This window comes from Ptychodera flava, unplaced genomic scaffold (assembly GCF_041260155.1).
Source record: "Ptychodera flava strain L36383 unplaced genomic scaffold, AS_Pfla_20210202 Scaffold_46__1_contigs__length_1169225_pilon, whole genome shotgun sequence".
Lineage (NCBI taxonomy): Eukaryota > Metazoa > Hemichordata > Enteropneusta > Ptychoderidae > Ptychodera > Ptychodera flava.
Genome location: NW_027248368.1, coordinates 74,567 through 88,493, shown reverse-complemented (window position 1 = coordinate 88,493; position 13,927 = coordinate 74,567). Strand labels below are relative to the sequence as shown.

The 13,927-nt window shown below is 37.0% G+C and overlaps 1 protein-coding gene across 1 annotated transcript in view; it reads left to right on the top strand.

Annotated features, from left to right (window-relative positions):
- The window catches only part of LOC139128223 (syndetin-like), a 40,555-nt gene that overhangs the window by 2,335 nt on the left and 24,293 nt on the right, over window positions 1-13,927 (top strand). The window contains exons 3-17 of the mRNA XM_070694039.1: window positions 923-991; window positions 1,559-1,630; window positions 2,250-2,303; window positions 3,164-3,234; window positions 3,898-4,015; window positions 4,318-4,353; window positions 4,710-4,792; window positions 5,211-5,253; window positions 5,501-5,599; window positions 6,259-6,399; window positions 6,928-7,069; window positions 7,800-7,885; window positions 8,495-8,688; window positions 9,230-9,320; window positions 11,443-11,631. Coding sequence (XP_070550140.1) covers window positions 923-991; window positions 1,559-1,630; window positions 2,250-2,303; window positions 3,164-3,234; window positions 3,898-4,015; window positions 4,318-4,353; window positions 4,710-4,792; window positions 5,211-5,253; window positions 5,501-5,599; window positions 6,259-6,399; window positions 6,928-7,069; window positions 7,800-7,885; window positions 8,495-8,688; window positions 9,230-9,320; window positions 11,443-11,631 — 1,488 coding nt within the window. The remainder of the gene's footprint in view (window positions 1-922; window positions 992-1,558; window positions 1,631-2,249; window positions 2,304-3,163; window positions 3,235-3,897; window positions 4,016-4,317; window positions 4,354-4,709; window positions 4,793-5,210; window positions 5,254-5,500; window positions 5,600-6,258; window positions 6,400-6,927; window positions 7,070-7,799; window positions 7,886-8,494; window positions 8,689-9,229; window positions 9,321-11,442; window positions 11,632-13,927) is intronic.

Genomic DNA, 13,927 nt, shown 5'->3' with positions numbered 1-13,927 from the left:
ACTGTAGTCCGTACAATTGCTCAACTACAAAGTTTCCATCTTAGAGAAGTCTGACAAATGTTACATTTTCTAATATTTTAAGCAACGTTATAGTGCTTCCATTACCTGAATGTTCAGAACAATATCGCATTTGAGCATAAATATGCTCACAGTGCATTTGGTTTGATTTCTTGTTGATGTAAAATAAAAATGAGAAAAGGTAGGTGCAGGCGATTGATGGTTTTTAAAGCCTGTTACATTAATTACGACACTTTCCCAATAAAATAACAGAGCAATGAAGCAATTGATAAACCGGGTACATGACACGTTAAAATCACTTGTATTCTGTTTTAACTTCATTTCAGGAGGATGAACGTGAGTTTGCTAATGACCCGCAGCAGATGCAGAAGTGAGTGTTTCATTTCACAACTCAAAATCATTTTATATACCGTTAAAGTGCCAGTAGCCCTAACTTTTGGTGATTAATTTTGTTTTTATTGTCAACAACCATTTCCCTTTCTACTCCCCAAAGAATGTAGAGACACACAGTATTCAGTCTGTCAACTCAATCTGTACATGTGTAAACTGCATTATTATTGCTCTGTTTATAAGTGAATTCTTGTTTTGACAAAAATTCCAATGTAAACAGTAGGAGTGTATTCTACACATATCAACATTGTTACAAGCTTTATAGTGAGTGTTTTAGTATACTTGGGAGTAGAACAAGAACCTTCAATTGACTTTCCAAACAAAAAAGTGAAAATATATCATCAAAAGTAAAGCTACTGACCCTTTAAATTTCAAAAAAATAATATGTGAATACTAGAGAAATAGATGATGTGAGTGTGCATATTGAGTATGGACACCGATATCAGGTTTTATGATCCACCAAGAACTGACAGTATGTTTATTTACTGATTCTGCTTTCTCGTATGTTTTCAAGGTCATTGCCAGCATTGAGCAAATCTATTTCAGTGATGATTCTTTTGACTCATCAAAGTATGAACTTGAGGTAAGTCCATTAGTTTCATCTTTCAAACTGTTATGCAGTGGTAACTTACAAGAGTTATTGCTGTACCTAGGGGTTACAGCCTGAAAGTGGTAGGGATTTTTATCCCGTAAACCTCGTCTCACAAATACATTGCATTGTCATAAAACATATAGCAAGCAACCAAAACGTATTACAGTAAGATCAACAGCAAAAAGAAATTGTTTCCTGTAACATCGTACAGATAATTTTTTAGCTTTTTTATTTTGAATACTTACTCTAACCTAAAGGAAATAGAAAAGTTAGATAAATTTACATGTTATGTTATCCTAGAAAATACGTAAAAAATTGCTTTACACTCAGAAGGTTTATAACTGGATCACTAGGTTGACAGAATGCAAATGATTTTACGTATGACTCTGTGTCCAAGTTCAGTTTCTCTGGAGATTTATGTGTACACTCAAAAGTAAAACACTAGATGATCAGTGCTTCCTGGCAAAATTACTTTAACAGTTGTTTAGAACATGTGAATGGATTGAGTGCATATCCCTATGGTGGCTGTGAGCTCTTTCTGTCCCTCTCTCTCCCCAGAAACTTTCTGCTGAATGGGATCCTGATAAAGTGGATGAAAAGAGAGACACTTTGAGAAGACAGCTGCAATCTGTAAGTGACGTTATTCTGTGTACATGTCATAATGGTAGTAATTTCAATTACAGAACTAGTGTAGAACACCGAGCCACATCAGGCTGATTAGTCTCCATCAAAAATGGATATGTTTTAGGAAATCTGTTCCTGGACAGTGTCATGAATAATAATTTGAGGACAACAAACATGTCTATGAAAAAATGCACTCTTTGTTCGGTTGTTGTTATAATGCCATGGTGTAATATGTGAAATCTTTTGATCAACAATGAATACTTATTACAAGTGTGTAACATTTGCGTGTGTAAATATGTTTCAATGAATACTTTCTGAAAAAAAAAGAGCAAAAGCTTGATAATTATTGTTTGTTATCCCACTGAGAATTTGTAAATCTTTGTCACGGTCAACTAATAGAGATGACATCCAGTTGTAAAAACTGACAGATGTACTGGTAGAGTGGCTCGGAATTTCGCCAAAACTTTGCCAATACGTATACACATAATGTATGAACCAGCTTCAACATACCCTGTTAACTTGTTTGTAGCATCTCTAGCATGCCATACGCATGGTGAAATGCAAAGTTAATTGCATCTGTGCAACTTGTACATCAGTCTGTATGTATCTTGTGTTCGTTTCACAGGTTTCAAAGAAGGTGTCTGACTTAGTGTTGGAGAACCACTCAGCCTATGTCAAGGTAATAACAGACTAATTGAGAATATGTTTATGATTGTCTGTTGAACTTGACCTGAATTCCAAGAGACCTTGAGGATGAGGATAGATATCAGTCTTCAACTGTGACATATGTGGCTGTACATGTGCATTGGAGAGTGTCATGCTGGGTGTGCTCATCCAGGATCCAATTATACATGAGTCACTATACAAGTAGTTGGTGCAGTCAGATACAAAGCTATTTTCACTACACTTCAATTTCTGAAACGGCCAGTAGCTGTAACTTTTGAAGATTTTTTCACTATTTTTGCTTTAATGTCAACTACATTGTCTCATGCTACTCCACAAAGCATGTTGAGATACACAGTCTTTAACTTGTCAACTCTGTCTGCACATTTGCAGACCGCACATAGACCCTCAAGAAATTCTCACGTGTCTATGGACTGCACTGTTATTGTTGACAAGTGAATTGCAGTCTGGACCAGAATTCAAATGTAAACAAAGATAGTGCATTGGACAGAACAGGTATAGATGCTGTGTTGGTAGGCTAAAGAGGTGTTTTAACGTGCTATCGGGAGTAGAACAAGAGGTTACAATTGATCTACAAATCAACAATAGTGAACAAAAGTCATCAAAAGTTAAAGTTACTAGCCCTTTAAGACAATGAATGAGAGAAACAGAAAAACATGGTTTTAACATCCCAATTCTGACTATCTGAAATATTTAGATGAAATATGGCAAACCAAGCATGGGACTGACTACATTAATGACAAGAAATCTTTTTTTTCATTGGTTTTGGATATAAACTGCTTTGTTTCAAATGAAAGTTGTAATGTGTGACCCAGATTATTGTAAGTAATGTGTGTGGTTCATTCTTGTTCTCAGGAATTGCAAAGAGTTATGGAACTGAAGAAAAGTTTACAGACGGCCAATGTCATATGTGCTAATGGAAGGAGGTATAACTATTGGAAATTATCAAATTGTAAACTGGATATTTTTCAACTTGTGAAATTTCAAATACGTGCAAATGGAAGGAGGTTTAAAAATTGAAAATCATGAAATTTTAAACTGGATACTTCTTAACTTATGAAATTTTAAAAATGAAGAAGTTTGTGGTGACATTTCTTACGCATTTATGCATAGCCTCTGAGAAAGTAACAGCTTTTGAAGAGTTTATTATAATAGAAATCAACGCTTCAAATGTGAGTTACATATCACAGTTTACATTTAGAAAACATTTTTATGTTTGTGTTTGTAAGATATAGTTTTGCAAGAGACCAGTGAATGTTCATGAAAGTCACCACAAATTTTGACACAAAATACAAGAGAATTGGTATATCTCTCTTCTCCAATTTCATGTCACAGAGAAGTGATGTATTTCATCAATGTGAAATGTCAGACGACTTATCTCAATAGTATTTGCACTGCTAAAGCTAACAGCTAATATATTGTCTATGAACAATATTCAATAATTGAGATATGGGCAAAAGTTCACAAGATGTTGATAGTTATAAAATTTATTTGTGATTAGTAAAGAGCCTTTGTAAATTTAAATCAGGTTGTAGCATTTATTATAATGTTAACACCAGAGAAAATATGTTTTCACTTTTTTCCAACAGGCAACTCTCACAAGCCAAGACTGATTTCACAGTGGCATCTCTGAGCATCCTGGCAAAACACAGGAAGAGATTACAGCTTATAAGTCTGATGAGATCACTGCACACCATCAAGACTTTGGTAAGTAAAATATCAAAATTGGCACCCTAGAGATGTCTTGTTACAAGTGGAGTAAAACAATGAATGGATGACTTTTTTGATCCTCAGCTGTCATGTCTGTTCTAACAGATTAATATAGTGGATAATGGTAAAGACAATGATGTGAAAACATCTATGTACAGTGTGCATTGTTGAAGAAAGAAATCACATGAGAGAAAAAAGACGTTTTCAAACTTCATAGCTTTAGAACAAAAGATGAGAGAGGCATCATTTTGACGCATATTCCCAACTGACTTTCCGCTGTTGATTTTTCCTCCCTGTAGCAAAGAACTGATATTAGACTGCGTGAAATGATGGAGGTGAGTCTGATGAAAATATTGTCTTTTCTTAGCATGTTGAAAACTTGTCCTATATGCAGTGAAGATTTCATAGGTTGAAATATATATGGGACCCCTAAGATTATGCTGATTCTGAAACTTTTCATGTAGGCCAAGCATTCTTCATTCTTGCCAAACTCCAAAGGTCAAAGTGTTAAAGGTCACGCAAATAACCTTTTGAATAAGAGTGATGCTTCACTTAAGTCTGACTTGATATGCGGCATTTCTTGACCCAAGGAAATGTGATAACAAATGCAAGGTATGAAATATAGTGATACTCTTGTTGCTTTGTGTCACTTCTTTCACCAATGAAATTCAAATTGACATTCTTCATGTAGGAAGAAGATTATCCAGGCGCAATTCAGCTATGTTTGGAATGTCAAAAAGCTGCAAGCACTTTCAAACATTTTACATGCATCAGGTTTGTACAACGTATCTTTGATATCAAGGCTGTTTGGAGTTTACATACCATTTGAATTTACATTTAAATGCCATTTGAATTTGCTGGTTTAAAAAGTTTGCATACTTGAATCTGTAGTAACTGACATCTTTTCTGTTTCCCTAATCTTAAATTTTCGTAGGATTGATCACATTCAAAAGAACACACATTACATCTAGAATATAATTACAAGCATAGATACCAATGAATAGATAATACCCGTGTGATAAAAAGAGATAGCTAATGATGATGTTTGGATAATATTGTCTGATTGTGTGTTTTGTTCTGATGTATATGAATATTTATACCAAACACAGAATATGAAATCATGTATTTTAATTTTCAACAGCATCATTGCCTTTTTCTACTCCATTATTTTCTTTTTTATTCTTCATTTCAGTGAATTGAACTCCAAACTGCAGGACACACTTGAAATGATAGAGGTAATGTGATTGTTGTTGCATTAATCGTATTCCCAGGTATCATGTTTTACTGCTAGTTTGTAGAGTTGGACAGATTTACATTGAAGTTGTGAAGTATAGCAATAAAAAACTGTAATACCATAGTAAACATTGTAATGTATCAACTCAGAAATATGAAAGTGTTTGTCTCATAATGTGTCATTTTATTTTATAAATTGCATGTACTGTCAGTTCTAATCTGATGATATTTTTGCTCTATTGACAACAGGAACAGTTGGACCATGCGCTGTGTAAGACTTGTTCCAACTTTGATACTCATCATTATGACAAAGTACAGACTGCCTATCGACTCCTAGGAAAAACTCAGGTATATTTTATCTGATTATTGTTGAAGTAAAGTCCCTTAAGGTAGTTTATGCCTTAACAATGACAGACTTTAACTTTTGCTCAAACTTTCCTCAAACAAACTTTCAGCCATTTTCTTTCAAAATCCACAATAAAAGTTTGGGGTACCATGCAAATTTAGGTCCTAAAGAAACAAACAACCCAATATTGTACCGATATAAGTCTGTAGTTGAAGTCCTTGCAAATCCATGTGTCAAAATTGTCAATCACAATGTACATGTAATGAACGCTGAATTGAAAGTTTATGTACCGTTCTGACTTCCCAAAAACAGTCTTCTTCACACTAAAATATTACTGGAAAACTACTGAAAATGTATCTGGAAAGTTTTAGAATTTTCAGTGATTTTAGCGTAAAAATCTATCACATTTATGCGCAGGGTACCGTAGACAAAATCTTGTCAATATATGCAGGCACAGTCAGGTTCATTTGTAAATTCTTCATATATGTGGGACAGCTGTCATAAAGATCAAGTGCAAACATATTCATATACCTGACGTAGCCCTGTAATTGATGTAGGAAAAAATAAAGTCCCAACCAATCACAGGGCTTAGTGTACTTTCTCTTTATCCACTCACCTTCATCTCAGTAACCTTTGACCTTTTTCCTTTGACCTATCACAGACTGCAATGGACCAGCTCCACATGCATTTTACCAGTGCAATACACAATACAGCATTTACCATGGTTCTAGGTTATATAGAACTTTGCTCTGGTAATGAGGGCATTAACTTTCAGAAAATGCCATACAGGGATCTATGTGGGGTAGGTATCCTGTGTTAGATCATCATATTAGAAAAGATTTGTCATTCATATAGCCTGCCATTGTTGTATCCCATAAAAACTGCTACATACCACACGGAAAAGTGATATCCTTCACAAAATATTTCTACATCAATATTTTGAACTTTTAAAAGATTTACCAAAACCATGTGCCATATGATCTTATTGGTAGCTGAATTTGGCTTTCTTTGAAACTGCACAGCAGTACAAGGAAAATGGTTCTACTCCGCAATAAACAGAATGGGCTTTGTCTTACAGGTCCAGCACACCACAGAGATCACATAATTGCGGTACAGACCAAAGTGTACAAATGCGTACAGAAACACACATATTTCTGTGTGTGTTTGTGCATGTGGGTTTGTACCATAGTCCATTCGAATTCTGGGTTTGGCCCATTGATGTGCCTTTGACTGAAGAAGTTAAATGTAAAATTGTCCTCACAGAAATTCTCATGACGTGAATTGTCATGATACTATAGTAACGTGACTTCTTTGTTTGTTTCACATTTAGAATGTGACTGTTGAGATGTACATACCGTGCCTGGTTGACCTATGCAAGGCATTGTGGGAAGTCATGAAGAGCTATCACAAAACTATAGAATGGCATGAAAAATTTGACCCAGCAACGCAACCAGTCAATGCTTCTGAAACTGGTAAGTTAGGAAAAGTTTGACCCAAGCACACAACCAGTCAATTGTTACTTATCGTAAATTTCCATAGCGGAAGAGCATCTTGCCAAACTGCTTTATACATGGTAACTCCCCATAGGTCCATTCAACTATCCCTCATAGCAAGTGTCAGCAGTTTTAAGAATCTGTTAGCAGAATAGTTAGATTTTGTCCTAATGGCGACAGCAAGCTTGAGCAACTTTCTTCTGGAGTGTTTGCTCCAAATAGCCACAATAAATATCACCAGTAAATTAAGTACATCATTAAATACTCTTCTCATAGCTTACAACAGGGTAGGATGTCATGGACCACTCCATGTATCATACCTACTGACATCCTTGAATTGATAAAGGATTAGAATTGAAATGCATATCTTGGTCATCTAGTTATTCACCGTCTTTGAATCTTAATGCTGTGCAGTTTGTGAGTCAAAAAATCACAGATGTACTTTTGACAGAGTGCACACAGCCATCTTGTACTTTGGCCTAGATTTCCCACAATTTATTACAAAATTTGACAGTTGAATGACAGTATTAAATAAATACACATATTTCTTTGAGAACTATTTTTCTCAAAGTGCTGATTTCATCAACTATTCCACCAACGTAATTAGGTCCACAATCATCATTCATAAGAATGGGTTTGGGCCAAACAATGATAATAAAGGGTTAACTGTCAGTCAACTCACCTCACATAATTCACTTTGATTACAGAGGGAGGGTCCGTGCCAATGTGGAGGCTAATCTTAATAGAATGTATATCAAGAAGAAGTTGGAACATGGATTGACAAGAATCTGGCAAGTAAGTTGGGCATTATTTCCACCCTTACTTGGTAATTATTAATGTCACAATAGCTGGGCTGCTTGATAAGGATATTTTGTTCATTTGTTTGTTTGTTTGTTTGTTAATCATTTCAAAATGCAAACGCTTTCAGTACCAGGTAAAGTGCGTCTTGAACTGTCAAAGTTCTAAAGTGTTGTCTAACTTCATAGTGTGATTTTTTTTCCCACCAAACTGCAAAGTCATGAGTGCTGCTCCACAAATGATAGTATCCAATAGGCTTGGGAACTTTTTTTTTCTAAATTTTTTTTTAAATTTTATTTAATATGCAGATCAACGGGCAAACCCACTAACAGATCTGCAAAACAAAAACGTAATAGAGTCACAAGATAATATACAAGATAACTGCAAAATTGAAAAAAATACAAAAATCAAAAAGCAGTTCATTGACTGGATAAAAAAGTTAAAACTATAGTACAGCGTAGAAATAATCTCCACATTACATTTGGAAGATATTTCGTTAAAAACAGACATGCATCTGGGCACTGTCGCGAATTAGTATCAAACTTAACACAAAAATGTTGATTCCTTCAGTAACACTTCATATTTTTTGGATTTTTTGCTCTGTAGGATGTACAGCAGAAAGTTAAAACCTATCTCCTTGGTACAGACCTTGCATATTTCAAGTTTGACGATTTCCTCAACGTGCTGAATCTGATCAACCGACTGATGGAGATTGGGGAGGAGTTCTGTGGCAGCAAATCTGAAGGATTGCAGGATTCAATACGACAACAAAGTGCAAACTATTTCAAGAATTATCACAGGTAGCAATGATCAAAGCAAATTGTAAGAAAAGAAGCAGCACAATGCATGTACAGGAATGGTTGAAATTCACAACCTGTCTGTATGGTGCAGCATCTAATCTTGGACGTATTATGTAACAACTCCAAGTTTCAGTAGCCACAATGATCACAGTTTTTAAGTAACCATGACTCTGATCGCATTTTGTTTTCAATCTGAATTCTGATTGTATGCAGAGACACAAGATGATGATTGCATGTGCTTAATTATTACATGATTGTGTAGCCTCTATGATAAGCTAAGATTCTATACAGTTGCCATGCTTGGTGAATTTAACTTCCCAGCCCAGACCTTGCACAGAATTCAATATGGAATCACATTTCCAGAGTACCAACAGGTATAACCAGAGGACATTCAGCAAAAAGACAAGGGAAGACTTTGATTTTTGTCATTTCTATGGTTCAGACTGTGAATGCATTCTCAGATGTCGTTACCAACCATTTTGGGTTTATGCAATGATAAAGTAAAGTAAACCCCTATATTTTGACTTTGTATTTTGGACAGAGCCAGAATGGATGAGCTGAGGATGTTTCTTGAAAATGAAGCGTGGGAACTTTGTCCTGTCAGATCCAGCTTCAGCATTCTGAATTTACAGGTAAGACTGTCAAATTGGTATTAACTCCAGGGACCCTGTCCTGGAATGACGTCATGTTTTTGTTACAACTTCTGAACTCATTCGCACTCTGGTAATCTGAACAAAGAGCTTGGATACATCAAAACATAGTCAGCCTATGGCCATTATAGAGACTTCCCCCTTGCTGTTTATAAGTTTTCTAGTATGCATCAAAGACAATAGAGTCTTCCCCCTCTACTGTCTATGTATGCATCAAGTACAGGCATAAAATGCTTCCAGAGTTTGTCTCCTCAATATAGGCAACAGTGACAAATAATATTATATTATATCCTGCTACCATGCGCCGTTCCGATTGGACGAGAGCTCATTTCACCGATGCTAAAATACTGTTTTAGCACTGATAGCGGTGGTAAAACGGGCCCCTAAACCAGCATTTTCGAAAATTGCCTGATCGGTGCATTTGAACGTACATATCTAAACCATAGATCCTCGAGAAAAACCCAAATAGTCCACTTCAAAGACCGAAGACTGAATTTTGAAACACAGATAAAGTTTGGGTCTGTAACTCACCTCTTGGTGTAAATAAGTTGGGATACAAGATGAAAGACATCTCTGAAGCAGCACATTCGGGGTGTGATGCACACAAATATTAGGGCGACATAGCGCACCGTGACCTTTGCTTGATATATCGGGAGTGGAGACGTGATATATCCTACTGCTCGTTCATACACAAATAAATTGACACTTCCTCACAGTAATGGTATGTCAGATATTCTTCACCAAAGTTTGGGCTGACAGTGGTCCTAACGATGTAGACCAAGAAGTTCAAAATAACAATGGGATGACTCCTGGCGACTGCGACGAAATTTGACATCAAATGCAACGAGCAGTGTCAGCGTCCAGCTCTCCCTGCATCGAGCAACACACTCAGAATCTGCACAACTGTTCATCACAGTTGCAGTCATTGCAAGTCTGGATTATTTCAAACTGCTTGTTTTCTGGTACAATTAACGTCCAAATTATCCATCAAAAATAGATCCTGTAACTTCACTGTACCACCTCTGAATGTCGCGACGGTCGACGTATACCGTATACGCGTATGCGGTACAGAATGAGACAAATCTATTTTTAGTATGCCAAAAAAGCCAGGACTATTGTTCTTATGTAAATTTACGAAAAAAAATTGTTACTTTTTTCTTTTGATTTGAACTCTTGACCCATTTTCTGTGTGACTGCAGCAGGTATTTTTTGACAAGTATAGTGTTCGTGTTGCATGCGAATAAAATGCAATGTTGATATAACGTAAAGCGTATTTATCGTAGGATGCTGTGTGCTGTACGTAATCCCAACTTATAAAAATGCTCGGTCTCGGGCGCAGAATTTTCAACATTCGATCTCTCAGACGTCCGTTTTTAGCTCCCATATTCGCATATATGCAAATGGGAGCTATTCTTTGCATTTGGGGCTTAGAGTGATGAAAATACCCAAGTGAGACAACAAAGACTCGCAAGTTGATATAATATAATAGCAATAACCCCCTTTGTAGTCGGTATACACTTGATTTTGGTACAATTCGCTCCATATAGCACTTGCCTATCGGCTTGTGCTATGTGTCGCGCATTGTACCAAAATCTCGTGTATACCCTCCTGCGGCGGGGTTATTGCTTAATTTTAACATCTTTGCCACAAAGGTAATGTCCTTCTTTGGGCTGTAGAGTTAGAATCACTCTTATTTCATGTGGGAAACATAATCTTGCAAATTTTATAATTGTTTTACAGCCAATGTAGGGTAGCATTTTCAGCCAGGACAGTTTTTGTATTGTCAAACATTTGTATTGTGAAAACATGTCAACGAAATACTGACTTGTTATTGTCGACCGAATCAGTTGCAAAGAGTTTACTCACAATTATAGCATTTATCATGAAACAACTCATGGAAGCTGTAACTTCTAGACATAGCATAACATTTACGATGTTAGATTGTTGTAACAGGTGGTTTTCAATGGCAATGTTATTGAGTCATAAAGTGCAGGGTGTTTTACTGAATTATAACACTGAGTAAGTCGGCCAAATTTTTTGAATCAGTCATTGCCAGTCCAACTGTTTGACTGTTTGTTGTCCATTTCCACCATGTCCACCACAGGAGTTCAAGTCCCTCAAAAAGTCTGCCATTCAGGTTGATGTGACCAAGGAAGAAACAAACAGTCCGTTGGACTCGCCCAAACACCAAAACCAAGAATTGGGCTATTTTGTCAAGTACGGTACTCATGGCAATCCATTTGAGGTACAGATTGAAGAGGAAGAAGGTGAAGATGTGATGGCAGCCAATGGGGTAAGACATCCAATATCCATATATGGGTAATCAATGCATGTAATATGTGATGGCAGCCAATGGGGTAAGACATTCAATATCCATATATGGATAATCAATCCATGTAATATGTGATGGCAGCCAATGGGGTAAGACATTCAATATCCATATATGGGTAATCAATCCATGTAATATGTGATGGCAACCAATGGGGTAAGACATTCATTATCCATATATGGATAATCAATCCATGTAATATGTGATGGCAACCAATGGGGTAAGACATTCAATATCCATATATGGATAATCAATGCATGTAATATGTGATGGCAGCCAGTGGGGTAAGACATCCAATATCCATATATGGATAATCAATTCATGTAATAAGCGATGGCAGCCAATGGGGTAAGATATTCATTATCCATATATGGATAATCAATCTGTGTACTATGTGATGGCAACCAATGAGGTAAGACATTCAATATGTGATGGCAATGGGGTAAGACGTCCAATATCCATATATCGATAATCAATGCATGTATATGAGATAGCAACCAATGGGGTAAGACATTAATTATACATAAATGGGTAATTATATTATATCATGCTACCATGCGCCATTCTGATTGGAAGAGAGCTCATTCCACCGATGCTAAAATACTGTTTTAGCACTGATAGCGGAGGTAAAACGGGCCCCTAAACCAGCATTTTGAAAATTGCCAGGTCGGTGCATTTGAACGTACCTATCTAAACGATAGACCCTCGAGAAAAACCGGAACAGTCCACTTTGTTTCAAAGACCGAAGACCGAATTTTGATACACAGATAAAGTGTGGGTCTGTAACTCACCTCTTGGTGTAAATAAGTTGGGATCGATGATGAAAGACATCTCTGAAGCACCACATTCAGGGTGTGATGCACACAAATATTAGGGCGATATAGTGCACCGTGAACTTTGTTATATATTGCGGGAGTCGAGACGCGATATATCCTACGGCTCTTTAAAATGAAGATAGTATTCGTTCAAACACAAACAAAATTGACACTTCCTCACAGTAACGGTATGTCAGATATTCTTTACCAAAGTTTGGGCTGTAACAGACCAGGGTGTCCTAACGATGTAGACCAAGAAGTTCAAAATAACAATGGGATGACTCCTGGCGACTGCGTGGAAATTTGACATCAAATGCAACGAGCAGTGTCAGCGTCCAGCTCTCCCTGTATCGGGCAACATACTCTGCACAACTGTTCATCACAGTTGCAGTCTGCTTGTTTTCTGGTAAAATGAACGTCCAAATTATCCATCAAAAATAGATCCAGGCTGTAACTTCACTGTGCCACCTCTGAATGTTGCGACGGTCTACATATACCGTATACGCGTATGCGGTACAGAATGAGACAAATCTATTTTTAGAATGCCCAAAAGCCAGGACTATTGTTCTTGTGAAAATTTACGAAAAAAATTGTAACTTTTTTCTTTTGATTTGAACTTATGACCCATTTTCTGTGTGACTGCAGCATGTATTTTTTGACAAGTATAGTGTTCGTGTTGCATGCGAATAAAATGCAATGTCAATATGAACGTAATGTGTATTTTTCGTAGGATACTGTGTGCCTGTACGTTATTCCAACTTATAAAAATGTTCGGTCTTTGGCGCAGAATTTCCGACGTTCGATCTCTCAGACGTCCATTTTCTGCATTTGGGGCGTAGAGTTATGAAAATACCCAAGTAAGACAACAAAGACACGCAAGTTGATACAATATAATAGCAATAACCCCCTTTGCAGTCGGGTATACACCAATCTGATTAATATCCAGCTGTAGTAATGTGCTCGGTATTTTCGCCCTTACCGTTGTGGTCGTTTACTTCCGCGTAGCCTCGCCTCACTACATCTGAACGTGTGTCATAGCAAATCTCGTTGAACTCACGCACTTCAAAGTAAACTACTCAACCAATCACAACGCGGCTTGCTTATCGCTTTAGGCTACGCATTCTGTTATGGGCAATCTCACATGCGCATATCACGCAGTGGTAGTACATAAGCAAAATGGCGTTTCAGCAGTTGATGTCCACATCATCCTCAGCCGAGCAGGTATGCGCAACTGATTTGGATTTTCGGGTAAGTAGAGCTAAATTATGTTGCGAGACGGTAATTCCCAACCACAGGTTCTCGTTACATCTATTGCATAGATGTTCGAGGCGATCGCAGGTCGCCTTTGGCCGCCTCGAACGGCTGTCCGACTAACGTAACAGACACTCTGATTGGATAGCTGTGAGTGCATGAGTTCAATGAGATTTGCTATGACACAGGTTCAG